At 38.2% G+C, this 19816-nt stretch overlaps 1 protein-coding gene across 2 annotated transcripts in view; it reads left to right on the forward strand.

The window, feature by feature from the left end:
* LOC111874450 (probable multidrug resistance-associated protein lethal(2)03659) overlaps positions 1–19816 on the forward strand; it is a 108779-nt gene that overhangs the window by 65953 nt on the left and 23010 nt on the right. For both annotated transcript variants that reach the window (XM_023869965.2, XM_033755454.1), the window contains exons 11-16: positions 1719–2005; positions 5978–6161; positions 7225–7356; positions 11336–11526; positions 15367–15677; positions 19201–19280. In XM_023869965.2, the coding sequence (XP_023725733.1) occupies positions 1719–2005; positions 5978–6161; positions 7225–7356; positions 11336–11526; positions 15367–15677; positions 19201–19280 (1185 nt within the window). The remainder of the gene's footprint in view (positions 1–1718; positions 2006–5977; positions 6162–7224; positions 7357–11335; positions 11527–15366; positions 15678–19200; positions 19281–19816) is intronic.

A 19816-nucleotide genomic window follows, 5' to 3' on the forward strand; every position in this document is an offset into this window, starting at 1 on the left:
GTGTGAGTGAGTGTGAGTGAGTGTGAGTGTGTGAGAGCGCGAGAGCGCGAGAGCGCGAGTGTGAGAGCGAGTGAGAGTGTGAGCGAGTGAGCGACTCTAATATTGGTTGCTTGGTTTCCCATGGCTGCATTTGGGATCATTTAACCCATTTTGCCTCTTGCTTCCCAATAGGGAGCACTCAAGTTCTTGCTTTGTTGCATCTTTAAGAAGTTTGCACTTTTCTTTTGGGAACCTTTGCCAGGTTTGTTGCTCATTTTGCACTACCCAGGGGACACGTATGACTTAAAGACTATCACTTAAAGAATGTACTCAGTATTTACTATAGTACATGCAAACATGTACTGAGAACTTTATGTGAAATGCTACTCTGTGTTATGAGATCTAGGTGAAAATTTACTGAAAATTTTGACCAGAGTTACTGTACAAAGTTTCTGTAAATTTGGGCTGAAGTTTCTATAAATTACTGTAAATTTAGGTACAAGCTACTTTGACAAATTTCTATCCATTTAAGAAATGTGTCAGAAACTAAGGTTTAGTGTAAAGTAATATAAATATGTGCAGTATTTATATATTGCAGATTCTAGCTTTTTAACATCTTATAAAACACATTCTTGTAGATTTCAGTGCATGTGTATTTTTCAATCTGAACTGCCTCTTACAGCTGCTATCCCTATTCTCTTTCCTTTCAGGATTTGAACATTTGGGAACAAATAACTGTATTATGATTTAAGATAGAGTAGATATTTTAAGTAACAAGTATATTTGCTTCTCATGATCCTTGTCAACCTTTCCAGTATCAGGCCTAATAAGAGCTGTTGTGGATATCACAAAATGGAATCTGTCAGTTGTTTCAGATGTCTTCCTAGACTTCTTTTTCATTGTAATTGATATTTTAGAACATATATTAGAACACAATTCTGTTAGAGCTTATCCTATCAACTTGCACTTTTAAAGTTCTTCTGTATTTTTTTTTTATAAATTCTGTTATTTGTGGAATTTGTAGTTCTCTTATAACTTCCTTCTGCAGACTGAAAGGATGTATCCTGCAGTCCTCAGCTTTTTGAGCTGTAAAAATAAGCACTCAGATTTCATAAGGCATCCAGAGATTTAAAGAGATTACACTTCCTCTCTCAACTGTTATCTACCACATTCACGATATAACAAATTACTGTTTTGCACTAAAGAACAGTATTTCAGAAATGTTTGTGTCATGTGCAAATATCTTTGTAGTTAGAATGAAAATATGACCTAATAATGGATTTATGAAGTTATGGGTCTTGTGAAGTGACTGTGATGTGATGCCACATAGTCTTTTAGAAACCTACCAGTATTCCAGAGGAGTGCACTTCCTCAATCTTCAGGGTTGAAGAGGAAGCCAAGCATGCAAGCAGTGCATAGAATAAGTAGCCTAGTAGATGTTTATTGATGTTTCAGAAGGTTATACTGCCTTATTATTCACAGTTGAAGAAAAAGTGGAGCAAGCAAGCAAGCAGCTAACTTGCATGCTTGTCTTAATCTTCAACCCTGGAAATGGAGACAGTATGTTCCTCCAAAACATTGAAAAACTTCTACCAGTCTGCATGGCATAACATCCCATAAGCTAGTACTCTTAATAATGGGTTATTGCAAGTTAGTACACCGTGTTTTGAATTTTGACAGGAAATAAGTTCTTGTTCCAGTTTAAATGCATGTTAATGGATGTAGTTCTTCCTTTTCAGACTTCCTTGCTGCAGGCAATTCTGAGAGAACTACCTCTGATTGAAGGAACAATTGAAGTTGGTGGCACCCTATCCTACGCATCACAGGAACCGTGGATGTTTGCTGGATCTTTGCGTCAGAACATTCTGTTTGGCCAGCCTTTTGTACGAGAACGCTATACTCACGTAGTACATGTCTGTGCATTGAAGCGTGATTTCATGCTACTGCCTTACGCTGACAAGACAATAGTGGGAGAGCGAGGTGTTTCCCTCAGTGGGGGACAGAGGGCTCGTGCCAATCTTGCCAGGTATGTTCATTTCAAATTCTGCCATGAGATCTTGAGTATTTGTAGTGGTAAATGTGATACTGCTGAAGTGTAAGAGTGACCTATAGGTAGAGCACCATGCATTCTTAACCTCATTTAGCAGTCAACTTCATGCTCCTGTTGCCCCCATTCATATGGAAAATGCTGTTCATATTCATTCAGTGTGAAACTGAATGGGCCACATAATATTTCTGGACATGGTGACAAAGAGAAATGCAATAATGACTGATAGTAATCAGAACCTGGCCATCCATTTCATAGTGTGACACTTCTTTTTTAGACAGTTAATTTTTATTATGTACATACAGTATGTTCCAAATTATTCATGTGCAGGTTATCCATATTGCTGCTTATATGTTCACCTGTATAAGTGCATACATAATCCTGCACAGTGCCAATTAAGTTTGCTTAGTGTGTGTCTATCTGTCTTTCGTATGCATGAAGCAACTTGAGAACTGTTGAATGGATTTTCATGAAATCTCATATCAGAGAATCGTATGAAAAATTGTCAAGCTGTTTGTTTTCATTTAGAATATGCAGTTCCAGTGACAACTTCATATGAAGGCCTACATTTATTTCTCTCCATACATTGAGCATAGCTGACCAAATATTTATTAGACAAAAATTATTTTGAACAAAACTTATGGAGAAAAATAACATTTTTGGAATAAAAATTAAATAAAATTATTTAATGTTCGTTATAATTTTTCTGCAAGTTTTACAGCTTTAGAAGCAGTTGAACAGATCAAATGTTATGTATACATTCCTGAATTTTTGTAAAATATCTTGGATTATGAATGTTTTTTATAATTCATGTGTCTTCTCGTTCTTTAGGAAGAGTAATTGGGAGTATACTATAGTTTGTGTTAAAGAGAAATAAAATGTTGTATTTAAACAGTAATAAGAATAAATCTTGGAGTACTCAGGCGTTTTTTTCTGCCAGTTTGTTTAAAATCTTATGCAACTGTACATATCTTTTTCTTGTGCCACATAATTTGGTATTATAATGTTACTGTGTTATTTGCACAGTTTTCCTCAAAATTGTTCATAGTATCATAGTATGAAACTGGCCACTCATCTCCACCTAGTTCTAAGGTTAAGAACACATGGATACTCAATTCTGGCCTCAATCCTTCTGATAATCTTCAGTTGTTCTGCCATTAAGAAACTGACATTGCCCAACAAATGATGGCATAGAGTAATGCCTGAAAGGATAAGCTATGGGGAAGCTGCAGTGTGGTTGAGGTACCTCTCACCATTAGCAAATTATTTCTCACAAATACAAGTAGCAGGATGACCCTCTTCACCTTTTTGCACATCATTCAGACAAGTGGACTCATCCATGTTTGTGACTCAGTCCAAAAGAACAGAATGATATTTCTGAATGCATGCCATCTTTTGTGTTGTGAGGTGTAATTGCTATTACTGCAACGCTAGGAGACTGTAAGCTGTATTGCTCATTTATGCATCAACCAGCACCATTATCCATTGTCTTGTCTTTGTCTAAGAACACTGTCCTGGCTAGCTCTATCGATTGGACCCAACTGAGTAGGTTTTACCTGAAAACAGAATTCAGTCTCCAAAACTTTGTGTTTTGAAAAATAAACAGGACGGTGTTTTTGGATGAAGGCAAGATGCTGTATAATGTCCAGAAACATAATATTTGTACTAATGTACCATCATCACAAACTTTAAATCTTATCAACCAACACAGTTCACACCCTTGGTCTGTCATTTGTCTTTCTACTTCAGTAGGCAGTTACATCCAATAAAAAGTAGCTGAAGTCAGGTAACGAAAGAATGGATCCAGATTCTCCCCACCCATCTGCTTCCAGCAGCCTCCCCTCTTGTGTGTCTTCCCCCAACTCCAGTTGTTACTTGCATTCTGGGTTTTTGTTCATCTACAGGGTCTCTGTCTTTGTGTTTTCTGTTTTGTGGCAGGTTTTTGCTTTACTTTTAACATTTTTCAGAATAAATTTCATATAAAGTTCTATTATATGGGATATAAAGCCATGTAGTCTATTGAAAGTCAAGGTATGTTTCAGAGGAACTTGCTTCCATCTTCAGAGTATGTAAGCAAGTAATGAGCAGAACCATCTGCTTTCATGTTGGTTTCTTGCTTTGCTTATTCTTCAAAACTTAAGTTGGAGGTAACATATCTCTGCGAAATCCAAGTTGACTTTCAATGGACGACATGGCGTTATATCCCAGAAGGAACTCTTCATAACTGCTGTTGGGAGAACCTCAGATCTCGTGTAGTTTTCAACATATTAGTACAGAGAGAGCCAAATGTAAGGGACCTGCACTTCAATGAGACTTGAAATGCGGTTCTCCTGGCCAGAGCAGATGCTTGCGGAGTATTATGTGAACGTTTCCAGCCAGGATGCAACTTCTTGTTTAAAGTTACGGCAAGGTTCTGTCTCACCTGTATTTCAAAAATGCCGAAAATGGTGTCCAGCTGCATCAAAACACATCTGATACTCACGTAAGGGATTTTATTAGAATTCTGCAGCTCACCATATGTAATATTATGTATTACACTGCTAATATTAATCTTCAAGGCCATTAAGGTATGTGGATTGTTACTGTACACCTTTTGCTTCAAGTTTCCCTGCATGTAAAAATCACACACACTCAAATCTGGCAAATGAGGTGGCCATAATACAAACACTTCATGAAGAGCATCCATAGGGTATTGTGATGTGTGGGCTGTTGCTTTATCCTACTGCACGTATGAATATTTTTCACATAACGCTCAGAGTTCACAGTGTAAAATTTACAGGCCCAGTTATTCTTTGACCGCTAACTGCAGACCACACACCCACTCTGTGGTCAGGAATGGGGACATCATGCATTATGTGGGGATTTTCGGTGTCCCATTGATGGGTGTTCTGGGAATTTATGAAACCCCTAAGATGAAGCCATGTTTTGTTGCTCATTAAAAGAAGAGTTGGATTGACAATACCATCGTGGACACATTCTAATTTCCAACAAAAAACATATATGTGTATAACTGGAACTGCAGGATTCAACTTCTAGACCAGTGACACACCTCATAAGTGTGAAATCTAAGAGCTCTGAGACCTCTTAAAGCAGAACTTTTCGATATGCCACATTCTTGCTCCTTACTGATCATTTTCTTGAACTCTTTTCCATTTTCTGTTCTGTGAGGGCACACTTAAGCATCTTCACTTGCTATCAAGAATGTACCTGTTTTATGCCACTTGTTAAACAGTCTCAGAACACAGTTTTTATATGATTGTGTAGCCTCCAGCTGATGCTTGTAGGACTTTTTTGTGAGAGGAAGTTTTTTTAGAAACTTTGTTTTTTTCATTTTATACCTAACCATCCTTAAATCTTGTCCATTCAGTGTAGAAACAACTTTCAGTCAGTAGACCTATCTCATGCAACACTGTGGGTGCAAAGTGAGCCATTGTTATGAAAGCATGACTCATGGTTGAAACATTGCCTGTTCTCAATTTGGAAAGTCCATTCAGAGTTCCCTGGGTAGGGCATCAGGTCCAGTAAAGAAAAGCCCCACAGAAGGACCATTAAAGTGTGGGTCACTTAGGCTTGGTCCTTACTGTAGTAGTGTTTTTACATTTTATACCATTATTTTTTGGAAAGGGGGCATATCTCAAAATTTGACTATGAGACCTCATTTCTACAAATTACTTAATTTCATTTTACTTAAGTAATAAATGATATATAATAGAAATGTAAAATATTATGTTGAAATTAATAGTAGTAATGACTTCAACAATGAACAGTCATGAAGTAATTGGCTTCCTCTCCAATAGGCTGGGAGGTGAGCATTGTCTGTTGATGGAACAGAAGTGAATAGGTAGGATGTTGTAGCTCACAGCCAGCTGAACCAGCTGTATTCATTCTTTCCCTAATCCATGTGTGAAGTTGAGTAGAGTTGAAATTGTGGTGTTATGTTGGTGTACACAGGGCTATATACAAGGATGCTGATGTGTATCTGCTTGATGACCCTCTGTCTGCAGTGGACCCTCATGTAGGCAAGCATCTGTTTGAGGACTGCATTGCTGGTTTTCTCAAAGGCAAGACGGTGATCCTAGCTACGCATCAGCTCCACCATCTGAAGCAAGCTGACCTCATTCTTGTACTTGATAATGTAAGGCATTTGTCAGCTCAAACCATTGCTGTACAGGATAGGAATTTGTACACAGTCTCTTCATATCGTTCCTGCAATAAACTTTAGCGGATGTAGCCACATCAGAAACCTGAATGGTTCAAATCCATTTATCATGTACACATAAATCCAACCAATAATCCATCAGTCAATCTTACTGATATCTGAATAAAATTTACACTAAAGCCCAAATAAAAATTCTTAGTGATAGCTGAGTAGTGTAGCTATTATTACAACATGAGTGGATTAAATGGTTAAATTCAAGTAGCTGATCATGTTGATCCTAATTCAGTAATTTTTTATTTAATGTTACTGTGTCAAGTATACAGATAGTGTCAGATTTAGTTTATTTAGTGAAGTGATTATGGGTGGTGAATAGACAGGAAGCATTGGTGGGTTACTTGAGTGCATTAGTCTTGCATTTGCATACAAAGACAGTATATAATGTTCTGTTCAAGAACCAGGTACCTCTGGGATATTAGAAAAATACAGGTGTGACATCACAACCCAAACCTGTTCACTGAGACTTTATCTCAGGATTTTGCATGATATCAGTAATCAGCACAGGATTTCTTAGAACAGAGGTGGGATGTGCGAATTTTTAGATTCTCACAGCATGTCTGTCTTCCACGAAACCTGTAACTGGGTAAAAGTTTACTGATATTTTGGAAGGAGGGACATAACTGCCTCCATCTTGAGAGTCAAAGAGCAAACTCAGCAAGTAAACAAGCAAGCAGAATGCACTGTGGTTAAAAATGTTGTAGTAATAGTACTTAGTTAAAATTTGGTTGGAATGTGAAATTTAGTTCATGATTAAGGTTTGAAGAGTGGTATTATAGTTGTCTCAGTTACGATAACATGTAGTCTGGTGGGTGAGTGCCAACATTTCAGAGGAGCACACTGCCTCTTAAAAGCTGGTACCAGCCTATCAGACTGCTTAATAACATAACCAAGAAAATGACAATATATAATCAAAATGGATCAATATTTGTTTTCAGTTTGCTCAGATTCAATGCAGATATGAAGTTTGCTGGTATATTCACAGGGCTCAGTAGCTGCTCAGGGGACATATAGTGAGCTGAAGGCCACAGGCCTCGACTTTGTAAAACTTCTGAACGATGATTTGGAAGAAGAAACTCTTGAAGAGCAAAAGATATTTCGGCAAACATCTATTTCAGTAAGTACACTAACAAACTTCTCATAACTATGATAATGGGAACGCTGATTCTTGACCAGCAAGGCTATTGAATATGAAGCGTTACCTCATGAATCAAGTGAGTGAGCCCATGTAATTGTTCAAATTCCAAGTCGCGCAAACTCGTGAGTGGTTGTCATGGAAACATTCCAGGGCATGATGTATGATCTTCCCTGCTGCAGCATCCTGCCCCGCCCCCTCATCAGCCTGCTCATTGTCATTGAAATTTGCGATGAGAGTGCTGCAGAGCTGTTCCAGCACCCCACACGCGATCACAATAGCACAGCACGCCCTAGCCGAGCGGGCAACATTCTAGACTTGCGTTCAGAGGAACCTCCTTCAGCAGATAGGCTTGTATTCAGGCGGGACCTTGTTCAAAGTTAGGAAGTGTTACTAGCTACTATCTGTCTCTGGTGTCATATGGTTTCCATAAGTCTCTCGAAGAGAATCCTGGGATACCAACATGAAATAGATGACGACTGACCCCTTCTACATACATAGAGAGATAGTAAGAGTTATATACGTGCTTGGTAAGTTACATAATTACTAGCCTTATATAGGAACATTATTTTTATATTATTCATAGTGGAGTGAGACTGAGTTTATTGGTGCTTCTGCCATTGCTGGCCTATTGTACCAGCCTCAGATGATAGATGATGGTGATTGTGGAGCAAAGGGTGGAATGAAGATTGGCAAGAGAAACTGAAGTACTAGGAGAAAACGTGTACCAGTGCCACTTTGCCCACCACAAATCCTACATGACCAAACCTGGACTAGAACCCGGGCCGCCGCAGTGGGAAGCTAGCAACTAACCGCCTGAGCTATGTCGAGGCTTATATAGCAACATAATAAGCTCACATTGATACATACTATGTCATAGAGTTAGTTGTCTTTATGTTACAATGGGAGTGCACAATGTATATACGCTCTTCATTGATATGTACACACTAGCTTATTGTTATGTAAATTTTTTTAAATGGGAAGAAATGTTCCATAAATTTAAAAGCAGTTATTAGAGATATTGTCATGTATATGCATATATATATATATATATTTTGTAAAGAGTACAGATATATGTGTTAGTTCAAGTCATCGGGTGTTTCCATCCCTACTATATGAAGTGAAAATTTTGAAACATTATTGCATGAGAGAGAATTATCCCATCATTACTTGAAACAAGATTATAAAAGTGTGCAGTATACACTTAACAGGCATGATCAGCAGAAGGAATTTTAAAGGATGTAAATGAGACTGTGATGAATTCTTGCCTTATAACATAAATATTATATTCACATGCAACTATTCCATTTTTGGTTATGACTGTGGCTCAGATTGGCAAGAAGTCAGAACTGCATACTGAATGAATAAACAAAGAATATTAAGGCTTCAGTATTCACTCTTACTACATTCTCTGAATTAGAGAATACATGAATACATTAGAATTAAATGTATTATGTTTTGAAGAACTCATAGTAATGGAGCACTTTGTTAAAAGGATAAATCAAATATGGTTTTTGATGCAGTGTGAACTCTATAAAGACTTTAATCTTTCCTGGTTGCAGTTGTGTTCATGAGGCTGTAGTTGACTGTTGAATATGCAAGTTTGGAGATGTACTCATGACAACCTTGGGGCACGTGGTAGCATAGTTGGTTGAGGCACTATGCTACAAGCCAGAAGGTCGCAGGTTCAAGTCCCGATGAGGTCATTGGATTTTTTTCAATTGACCTAATCCTTCCAGCCGTACTATGGCCCTGGGGTCGACTGAGCCTCTTAACAGAAATGAGTACCAGGAATCAATTAAATAATTTTCCTAGGGAGTAATGCTCGGCCATCACGTAAGGCTGGCAACCTTACTGCCATCTTTGAGCCGATTATCCAGATAATGTGGGACCCTCAACGTCTCACAACCCTATGGGCCTTCATGGCCTGTTACAGGGATAGCTTTACTTTTTTACTTTACTCATGACATCCATTTTGTTTAGTTACCTTGAAAGCCATAAAGCTTTATGGAGAAAGTGTAGCGGACATAAAACATGTGTTTAATTGTTCCATGCAGAGTTTATTAAAATAGTTTTTCTCTGTGATAAAAGAATATTGAGTTATGCTTGAATTATGTGTAGAAATGCATGAGAACTGGTGGTTTAAAAATTGTCTGATCTACACAAAAATTGAAAGTGGCAGTTTGCATATGTTGTCACATATATGTGTAATTTTCCAGTATCACACTTCATGAAAATTTTTCCAGAAACTCCCTAATTGGTAATGTCTATGAACAGATGGCTTGAACGAATTTAACAAGTGCTCAGCATGTTTGCAAACATGATTAAAAATGATAAATGTTCTATAAAAATGTCTCACTCACTCACTCACTCACTCACTCACTCACTCACTCACTCACTCACTCACTCACTCACTCACTCACTCACTCACTCACTCACTCACTCACTCACTCACTCACTCACTCACTCACTCACTCACTCACTCACTCACTCACTCACTCACTCACTCACTCACTCACTCTCACACCCACTCACTCACTCTCACACCCACTCACTCACTCTCACACCCACTCACTCACTCTCACACCCACTCACCCACTCACGCCCCCACACACCCACACACACTCTCTCTCACTCATTCATTCACTCACTCACTCCCCTGCACTGTACTACAATAATAACTCTCATTAATTGTCCTGCTTATAACATCTAGGCACTGACCACACAGAAAACACTATTCTTCTGTTGCATGTTAGGAATCTGTTGCCTAGCAGCAGGTATCGTTTTCAGAGTCCTTACGTAGCAAGAGTTCTACATGCTACAATATATATGCTTTGGCATGTTTTCATTATAGTTAACATTTTTTTTCACCTGCTGAAGTAGATTGCAGTTTTTATCAATTTCAAAAATATAGTATTTGTTAATTGAATGCTATTTTTCTCTTAACATTGTTCTCAATTTATGCAGGTCAGTGGACAAAATTCTCTCATATCTTCTTTCATACCACAAACATTTTTTTATACTTCTTGTGAAATCTTTTCTCTCATCCTTATTTCTTCCATTACATAGCTAAATCAAGTTATCCCATAGGTCTCTTTCCATTAAATTTTAATTCTAATGCCCTTCTTGGTATCCGTGTTCTATCCATTCTTTTTGCATTGCCAGACCATGATAATCATTTCTCTTTTAACTCTGCCTACAAATTTTGTACTCAAACTCCTTTTCTGATAATTTCATTTCTAAGTCTAGCCCTCCATGTTTTTTCATCATTATTTATATAAAATTTTATATCGATTGCTTAAATTTTCCTTTGGTTTCTTTTTTAAGGGTCCATGTTTTGGCATCATATGTTAATATGAATTTAAAATATACTTCACATTACATTGTTTGTGGATATCTTTGTTCCATAATGTTTGTTTTATAGTATTATAGCGCACCATCCTGTTGCATTGTGTAGATCTGACTTTATGTTCCACTTCTTGCCATCTATGTGCAATGTTGATTAATATTCTCTCATCATCTTCTCTTTATTGTCACTACATGTTTTGGTGTAACTGGCCATCATCAGATGTACAAATTATCCTGATGAAGCAAACTGCTGCCCTACTCTAGTGTTGTTCTGCTTTTCCTTTTTTGTTAGAGGTTATGCCTCGAGGTTATATGGGTTATTGTGCCATTGACATGCACGTGTTTGGTTTCTCTGTAATATGTGTTGGGCTATATTAGAGTTTAATGTACATATTTATGTATATTCTGTCTTTGCATATCTGATGTTACTTGCAGTTTTGTGTTTGTTTTAATTTAATAATGTAACATTTAGAACTCTCTTGTATTTTCCTGTTGTTCTGTCTGCCAATTTTCCCTCTGAGTTTTTTTTCACTTCCCAAATAAATAAATTTGCCAACTTCTGAACACACATGAAATAACTAACTCTTAATATTGTTTCTGTCCTGGATTGCAGAGTGTGAACTCTGTGGAAGTGACAGAACCAAAGGAGGTGGCGGAGATGCGAACGGTTGGATCTGTAACCTCCAAGGTGTATGGCACATATCTACGTTCAGGTGGCAATTGGTGCATCATCTTAACTACTGTGTTACTGTTTATCTTGACACAGGCCCTGGCTAGTGGCTGTGATTACTGGATCACCTACTGGTAAGTATAATTGATGTCAGTACAGTTCTATTTCCAGTGTAGTGTGCTTCAGGTATAATATCATTAAACCAACAGATCACATAAAAAATTAAATAAGGTGAACAGTGATGATAATGTCATTTAAACAACGTTAGTTAATATATGTAAAAAAAGTTAAAGCTATCCATTTAACAGCCCATGGAGGCACATGCAGTTGTGAGACATTGAGGCTCCCACATTTTCTAGACAATTGGCTCACAGATGGTGGTGAGGTTATCAGCCTTACACTCTGACCTCCCTTAACCCCCAAGAAGATTCCTGGTACTCATTTCTGTTGGAAGTTGACTCATCCGCAGGGTCATAATGCAACTGGAAGGATTAGGTCAACTGAAAAATCCAATGGACTCATCATGAATTGAATCCGTGATCTTCCGGCTTGTAGCATAGTGCCTCTACCAACTATACTACCGTGTGCTCCCTTTACTTTAAGTACCACCCATTTAACATTAAAAGAATTGAATGGGTTGGTGTATTGGTAATGCTTTTGACTTTTATTTGGGAGGTGCTCAGTTTGAATTTTGGCTAGAACACCAACTATCCTGACTGATGTTTTTCATAATTTTCCTTGGACTCTCCAGAAGAATACTGGGATTTTCCTTGGATTCCATTCCATTCCATTCTTTATTTTTCCATATATATCCATTAAGCCATGGCTTCCTTACAGTCATCTCCAATTCATCATTCACCCATCATCTGATACTGTGTAGCCTGACCACATACATACATACATACATACATACATAGCTACATGGTTTCACAGATCCTTTGTCCGGATACCGGACTGGATNGGAAGAATACTGGGATTTTCCTTGGATTCCATTCCATTCCATTCCATTCTTTATTTTTCCATATATATGCATTAAGCCATGGCTACCTTACAGTCATCTCCAATTCATCATTCACCCTGAGTCATAAAATGAGTCATCTTACCACTGACCTCATTGTCAAATAACCAACAAAAGGAAGTATGAAAGAACTCATTTCTGTCTTCTCACAGTAAACAGTGATTATTTCCTGAAAGAGCATATGCTGGTTGGTCATTGTAATAGAGTGATATCATGCTTTCTGTGAGGTAGGTGAATGTTGTTTGAATGAATTTCAGGCTTCACTGGAGTTTGTAATTAAACTGAATGATTTTGGAGGGGTGAGTAAACAAGATAACTTACCACAGCTACTGCTCTCCGCAGCTATTAAACTGCTCTGAAGATGGAGGCGCTACGTTCCTCCGAAACGTCGGCCAAAACGAAGAATACACGGTGCCTAAACCCAGAAGACAACTTTCTTCAAGATAACTTACCATTTATACATTTTACAATTGTCATTTTCAACAAGTTGCAAATTCAGCATTCTTTCTAATTCTCTGGATTTCATGCTTTCATTGCATACATTGAGTCCATAATGCAGAGAAGATGTCTTTTCATCTGTCTGTCTGTGTCTCAGACTATTTTATGAACATTTACTGGGTCCACATTGAAAACTGTTGTGTCTGTTTCATTTTAATCTGTATTGTGATCTGCAGCTTTATGTTCCTGTGTGCACCAATAGTTGAGAGGAATATTCTGCCTCCATTTTGATTTCTACCCTGAAGGTGAAAGCAGTACTTTCCTCTAAAACATTTGCACCTACCTACCAGATTGTATTGTCGTCTAAGCAGTTAAGCAGTGAACGCTTGCTGTGTCCATTGCCTTATGTTGTGATATGACACCCAAAAACTGGAAGAGTGAAGTCAGAATAGACTTTTATTCATCCATGATACGTATGTAATGGCCATCTTGTAGTGCACTCAATTTCATATGTCACTTCTTACTACATGTTTCGGCAACATAGTGCCATCTTCAGGTTCGTTATTTACGCTAAACTATTACATTGTTTGCCATCTTGTGTCTCTCATAAAACTATTTAGAAAATTCATTATTCATCAACTATAATAAAATTTGTATATACTAAAACTTTTAAAATTATTCATCTATATGTCTAATTTCAAACTTGCGTATAGTATGGTTCATCCACTATGGGAGTCGTTTCTGTGTGTACTGTGTCTGTGATGTGTCCTTCCTTTTTGGCTGACTACCTCTCTTTCAGAGGAACATACTGTCACACATTTATGGGGCATGACTTATAATAATGGGGTTTGGATAGGATGATTGGGTTTATTGAGCACTCCTTGTACAATCACTTGTAATCATAATAAATTACAATAACTCACAATAAATCTTAAGCTAAACCCTTCTTCCTTGACTGCATAGAGCTCACTCAATTCTGATCTACAACTGGCTCCACTCTGATCTGATTTGCCTCCATTCTGACTTGATTCTCTTCTCTTCTGAGCTGATCTGCTCTGGCTTAATTCTCTCTGTTTTGATCTGTACCCATGACTGGGTTTCCTGTTATATAAAGTTGGGTCAGACCAACAGAGAAGACATCTTTCCATCTCGTATCAAAGGAAACATCTGTTCATCACTCAGTGATGGATTGTTTCAAGAATCTCCATGGAAACATGTTTGCCCTATTGAGTTGGTTTCCAAGAATCCATCATGGAAATGTGTTTGCTGACCCATCCTCTAGCATTGGGTCTGCATGTCACAATACTGTGTCCAACTTCAGAGTAAAGGGGTAAGCCATAGAAGCAAGCAAAACACAGTGAATACAGTTTATTTGCACAGCTTACTCTTCAAACATTCCCCAAAACATCAGTAAATTTCTGCCACACAGCCTGACATCACATTCCAGTTCCTGCCATGAAAATTTCAGATCTCAGACTTGCTGTTACCACTTTTCCTGCAGCATACATGAGCTACCAAAATGCATCCAGTGGCATGATGTTTGTGTCATGGCTCTATACCAGATTCGGGTATGACTTTGGGTTAATGTTACAATTACAAAAATAAAGTAGAACAAAAGTGTGATGTGACAGACTATCTCTTAGGATATAGTTACCAAGAATGGTGGACAGGTGCAACTCATTCACTGGTTGTCAGTGTCACCTTAGTAACAGATTTGTTTACCTGCGGTTGTTTAACAGTGCCTTTCATATGTTACATTACTGGTATATAGCACAGAATAGTAGGATAATGATCTTGATAACAGAGATGTATGTCAGTTGTGATTTCAGCATACCAGTGGCTGGTTATGCAATGTTGCATGACATGGTATATTAGGCAAGGGACATTTTCTGATGTGAGTGTGAGGAATGCCAGGTCTCATTTATGCTGGGTTTTCTTTTATGTGGGTTATTTAATGCTGCTCTAAGTAGCTCGACTGTATATCATCAGATGGTAGGGTTATAGAAGAATGATGACATGGAGAGGATTTGGAAGGAAGCAGCCATACCCTGTTTTAAGATAATATCCTTGAATCTTCCTGAATGAACATAAGGAAACCACCATAATTCTTAGTCAGGATAGCTGGTGTCCTGACCAAGATTCGAATGGAGCACCTCCTGAATATGAGTCTAGAGTGCTACTGTGGTGCCAGTCCACTCAGCCCCAGTCATGATAAGCTGCAGACAGTACATTTGTTGGCTCTCCTGTCCACATTCCTGACATGAATAAAAATGTAATTTCAGAAATTGAATTCCTACATTCTTGCCAAGTTTTCAGAGACCAAAAGGGTAAAAAATACCTTAACTGGAGGCAGCAGAGACAAAAACATAGAAATATTCCTGAAATACTTGTAATAATCTTTATTTTCATGGTTGCCATATACAAATTGCTTCTAGTTGGTGCAAATGCATATAATTCCCATTTGGCACACACTCCTTATGCATGTGGAACTTTGTATGTGCAATTTTGTTGTTCACAGGACAAACATTGAGGAAATGCAGTTTGGGCTGCGAGACTGGGATAATGTTAATGGTTCACTTGCAAATGGCTACAGTGTAAATGAGTCCTTAACAAATGACACTTCAGTGGAGAACACCTTGCCAGATACACTGAGTAGAGAGATGTGCATTTATATTTATACTGCCGTGACTGTGGGCACCATTTTGGTAACACTGATGCGATCCATCACATTCTTCAGTGTTTGTATGCGTGCATCCATACATCTCCATGATTCAATGTTTCGTAGCATTACTCGTGCCACCATGTACTTCTTCAACACAAATCCCTCTGGTAAGTACTGACAGACTTACAAATATGGCTGTTGTTTTGATATGTGACCCTGGATGGATGAATGTAGACACATTGTATATATGTCTTATACATACATAGGATGTAGTTGCTTCAAACGTTAAGTAGATGGTATTTGATAATGTATTTACACACTTTAATGTCTTTTATAAGTGTAAAAGCTTGTGTGCTTGTGTGTGCATGTTATGTTTCCTTACACCCACAGAGTCTGTGGACCTTGAGGAAAATGTTGAAGTAACTTAGTATGTAGTGTGGTACTGTGTTAATGTAAAGGAGAGGAAGGAAGGAAGGAATGGGAAGGAAAAGACACAAGAGACAAATAAGAAGAATGGTAAAGGAATGAAAGATGATGAGGGAAGCCAGTAAAGGTATGAAAGTTATAAAGAAATGGAAGAAAGAGGGTGAGGCATGAAGATGTGAAAGGGGTGATTTTTCTATGTGACTAAACCTGCCCATGCACTGAAATGTCATGAGCAGCTGACTGGACTTGAACTCATTAGATACTGGTTTTAATAACAAAATGACAGAACTTCCCACTGAAGTAAAGACGTAGAACTATGCCTATAACATGCTAGGGTGGCCCATGGGGTTGTGAGATGTTGAGGCTGCCACATTTTTCTAGACAGTCAGCTCACAGATGGTGGTGAGGTTGTCAGCCTTACATGCCAGCCACCCTTTACCCCCAGAAAGATTCCTGTTACTCATTTTTGAAAGAGGCTCATTCAACCTCATGGTCCTAATGTGGCTGGAAGGACTAAGTTAATTGAAAAATCCAATGACCTCATTGGGAATTGAACCCATTACTTTCTGACTTGTAGCATAGTTCCAGCTTGTAGCATAGTAATGTTCCATTGAATATTTACTAATTTATATATAATCTTTGCATGTGCAAACATTTTATGATATTTACTGGAACGTGTGTAACATCTGAGGTTCTGCAAAAGGTTGGTGATATTGAAATTACAGAACAGTAACATTTTGTTTAAAACACACCAGTAATATGACAGATGATTTTACTGTGACATGCTGAGCTATGAGCCCTCCCCCACCCCCCGCCAGCTGTGATGCGCCGAGCGAAGCTGAAGCGAGCCGATGTTAGCCGAGTCCTAGGATCCTGGTCGCTAGGCAACGCGAGTCAACAGCGGTGACGTCACCAAGTAGTAACAGCGGTTACTTCCGCTAGCGTTACTAGCAACACGGCACCAGACGACAATTGTCCGATCAAGGCTACATAGGGAGCAGCGAAGGCTATTCACAGTTAGTTGTACTGAGTCAGTCAGTGAGTCCTGGAGCTACCGCCGAGTTAGCCAGCAACTAGTCAGTTGTATTCTGGCGTTTGGAGTGTACTAATTGTGATACTGCAGATAGCAGTAACCGTAAATCTGTAATTTGGGTGATTGTAAGTGCGAATGTGAAATAAAATTCGCTATACAAAATACGGCGTGAAGTTATTTGTCGCGATATACGCCCGATACGCGACATTACTTATGAACTGGAAAGGTAAAAAGTGACTTGGCTGTTAGCATGTCCCCTTTCAAAGGGCCTGGTTCAGGAAAAGTAACTTATCTTAGTACAGTTTTAACATATTATGTAGCATGATGTCATAAGTGCATTGAGAAGTTATTGAGTCTAACTATTAACTTGTACTTCTCCAAACTTATGAAGCTGTACCTTATACTGGATAGTTGCTTAATTTCATATGAAACCAGAATTTTACAAGGTAATTATTAGCTGATGTATTTGAAAAAATTACATCTTACTATTTAAATGTTAATAATGTCATGTGTAGCTGTAATTGTAGACTAATGCATAACAATCGGAACTACAAGCAATTACAGCACTATTGCTAATCTCTACACTTTACAAATTACCACAGCACCCACTAGGCCTTTCCAACCTACCGTGTCTTCACCAGCTGTTCCCTGGCAGCAGCTTCTAACATTGGAGATCATCATCTTCATGAGCTCAGGTCCTGTCTTCACAGCCTCCCATACAGAATTCATCTCTCAACTCACAACTAACTGGGTTACCCCAATTATCTTCAAGATAACTCCTTGGCACAGATCACATAGAAAACAGTTTCCAACTTCATTGTTGTAGAGGCACGTTTATCACCCTGTTGCATAGCAATGGCTGTTGTCTCATTGTTTGTCTCGAGGTCTTTGTCTACCAACAGGTCTATATGTCACAATATCACTGTTGGTAATTGTTTAATTTAAAATACAGGGATTAACAACAACAGCAACAACTTGCTTACTCATGGAGCTGAGCCCTTCTGGAGGAGCCACCAATTCTGCAGCTACTGAAGAATTTCCCAGCATTTTATGGAACCCGAAGGTTCATCACCATGTACATAAGAGCCCTCCACTGGTCCCTATCCTGAGCCAGATTTATCCAATCCATACCATCCCATCCTATCTCTCTAAGATCCATTCTAATATTGTCCACTCACCTACGCCTCGGTCTTCCCTGTGGTCTCTTTCCTTCTGGCTTTCCCACCAATATCCTATATGCATTCCTTGTCTCCCCCATCATGCTACATGACCTGCCCACCTCATCCTCCTTGACTTCATCATTCTAATTATACTTGGAGAAGAGTACAAGTTATGAAGCTCCTCATTATGCAGTCTTCTCCAACCTCCTGTGACTTCATCCCTCTTCGGTCCAAATATTCTCCTCAGCACCCTGTTCTCAAACGCCCTCAGTCTGTGTTCCTTCCTTAGTGTCAGAGACCAAGTTTCACACCCGTACAGAACCACAGGCAAAATTATAGTTTTGTATATTCTAATTTTTATGTTTTCAATTCAATTCAATTCATTTATTTCATCCATAGCTGTAGAAATTACAATTGGACATGTCAGATAACAACAACATTACATCAAGCATAACATTCAAAGTACATGAATATAGAATAATAAATAATAAATACCTAAGACTAGAGAAAATATTTAAAACATATATACAGATTGTTTACAACATACAAACAGACTATTTAAAACATATTCCTGTACATATAAATAATTTATCTAAAACAGATTTATTTGTCAGCAAGCAGTCCATATCAACAGTTGTTAAAAAATTCCTGAAGAGAATAAAAGACGTTACACAACAAATAATTTTTTAGCTTCTTTTTAAAAACATTAAAATTATTTACACTTTTTAGTTCAGTCGGTAGGCCATTAAATATTTTGGTTCCCATACCAATCACCCCTCTTTTGCAGCGCTCAGTATTGCAAAATTGAACATACAGATTGTGTTTATGAATAGTATTGGGACAACAGACAAGAAGACAAAAGGTTCTGGACAGAATGGTAGCAACCATTATCCGAGTTCAGTCACCTCTTAATTTCCTCCTGAATCAGGTTTTGATCTGTTATCGTCAGCAAAAACTACATACAACTACATATAAATTTTTAAGTTATGTATACTGAATACAATCTTAATGACTTCTGAAGACTTTGAAAAACAGTCTGATACACAGTTTTGTTTACTTGCTGTTTTGCAGGTCGAATACTGAACAGATTTTCAAAGGACATGGGTGCTATAGATGAGCTGTTGCCATCTGCAATGATAGACTGCTTGCAGGTAAGAAGTAACACTGCATTACCCTCCAGAGTGTGAAGTGCCACATTGAACAACAGATCACAGAGTTCCAATGGAACCAGGCATGGAGATAATGAAGTAGACTGTAAATATGAGATTTAAGTTCTCACAGTGGTAACTGAACAGTACTGTCACATGTATTAGTGACTGTAGATGGAGTTTTGGATCAGATGGTTGGATTTATTGACACTTATACATTCACACAACTTGGAACTACAGGCAATACAGCACTATCATTATTCTACTCATATTACAGTTCATCATTGCACACGCACTAGGGTTCTCGGTCTTCACTAACTGTATCCAGGCAACAGATTTTTACAATCTCGTTGTCTCTTCAACTCGCATATGAAGTCTTCTTGTTGCAGTCTAATTCCTTTCTTGTCATTTCTGCAGCTGTCAATTCCAAAGACTCAACTCAACTACACTCAGCTACTGTTCTATATTCCATCTGCTCTGCTTCTGTTACTACTACTGTCCTGCTGAATACTTTAGATGACCTCTTTTCATGGACCCCA

This window comes from Cryptotermes secundus, unplaced genomic scaffold, assembly GCF_002891405.2.
Source record: "Cryptotermes secundus unplaced genomic scaffold, Csec_1.0 scaffold382, whole genome shotgun sequence".
Classification (NCBI taxonomy): Eukaryota; Metazoa; Arthropoda; class Insecta; order Blattodea; family Kalotermitidae; genus Cryptotermes; species Cryptotermes secundus.